A 1,476-nucleotide genomic window follows, 5' to 3' on the forward strand; every position below is an offset into this window, starting at 1 on the left:
TGTGTCGGGCGTCTCAGTTATTACTATCTATATTGAAATCATCGGAAATTAATATAAATGTTTTTACACCTGAAGAAATGTTTTTGTCAAGCCAAGTTTCGGTTAAAAGAATAAAATCAAAGTTCTCCGAGTATTCAGCTTTGATAATATCGAGAGCTATTGGGTCTGTGGTAATTCGTTTGCGTAGACTTCTTACATTTAGAATGGGAGACGGTTTTGAGGGTCTTGGAATTTGTTCTATGTCTCTCGACAGAAGTAAGAATATTCTAATATACTTCTAGTATAATGTATAGATGTGTTTTAAGGTGTTTAAAGGTTCTGTATTGAATTTGATAATGATAAACGTATATTGACTATATGAACAATATTTACAGTTTATAAGGCTATATACAACGCTGTGATACTGAGTCATAAATGTACTTTCTAATTGGTCTATAGACCACATGTGACCAGTAAATGATGATGTCATATTGTAAACACTTGTTTTAGCTTGCATAAACCCCAAAAGGGAAGGAGAAAGAGGATTTCTAAAAATAGCACGGACTGCATATTATATTTATTCTAACCGGTTACAAGGAGTGGTGTTTTTACGGGAGGAGGTATGCCTCCCACTTCCTCCACCAGCCCCCTCCCCAAAATCACATCAGAATTTTATTTTCAAAAGCCATCTTATGACTTTTCGGGCTGGTCGAGAACCGTTCACCTTTCTGATGTCTGTAATGATTTCTTTCATCATATTTTAGTTAATTAATTATTTAATATTTCTACGTTTGTCACGGTAATTAGACACTGTTTAATTTTTTTTCTTTCATTTGACAAAGGGACATTGGGTTCAAATCTTTGTATTCAAGCACCATTCACACCAACACATCTTGATACCTTACCATCGTGGCCAAACCACGCCCCCATTCGTCATACTGCTTTCAGATTACTAAGACTTTGTACAACCCGTATATGGGATACGAAGACGTAACCAGATGCTCTGTTTATTAAACAGGATTAAACCGGGGACACAGATCATCAGATTCACAAGTGACAATTGACACTTCTGTGACCATTTCTATATGAAAAGAATAGACGAGTCATCATTTTAAATTTCAAACCCGGATAATTTTGACCATGTACACATGGATTTGAAGGCTCACATTTCGACGTGTTCGCTGTGATCACTATTACTGATTAGCTTAGCTAAAGGAAAATCATATTTCTAAGACTAAGGTACGTATTGGTCAAACGGGTGGCGTATCTGTCCCTTTAAAAGTCTATCATGTATTTTATTCGTGGCGATTCAAAGTTACCACGTTAATATATTATTAGAAAACCAAAGAAATGTGAAAAGAACTCTCTTGTTTTTGATGTTTGATTGATCGTAAAGACTAATAACATCATCTGATGATAAACGACAGTATGATGTCCCATTCCAAATATTACAGGTTTCCCTACTGTGACATCAATCTTTGTATGACAGATTTTTAA

General features: G+C 35.2%; 1 protein-coding gene across 1 annotated transcript in view; it reads left to right on the plus strand.

Annotated features, from left to right (window-relative positions):
- LOTGIDRAFT_159922 (hypothetical protein) overlaps positions 1-1,476 on the plus strand; it is a gene marked incomplete at both ends in the record, with an annotated part of 14,467 nt that overhangs the window by 5,747 nt on the left and 7,244 nt on the right. Inside the window, one exon of the mRNA XM_009054610.1 lies at positions 490-599. Coding sequence (XP_009052858.1) covers positions 490-599 — 110 coding nt within the window. The remainder of the gene's footprint in view (positions 1-489; positions 600-1,476) is intronic.

The sequence above is a fragment of the Lottia gigantea genome (genome assembly GCF_000327385.1).
Source record: "Lottia gigantea unplaced genomic scaffold LOTGIsca_22, whole genome shotgun sequence".
Taxonomy (NCBI): Eukaryota; Metazoa; Mollusca; class Gastropoda; family Lottiidae; genus Lottia; species Lottia gigantea.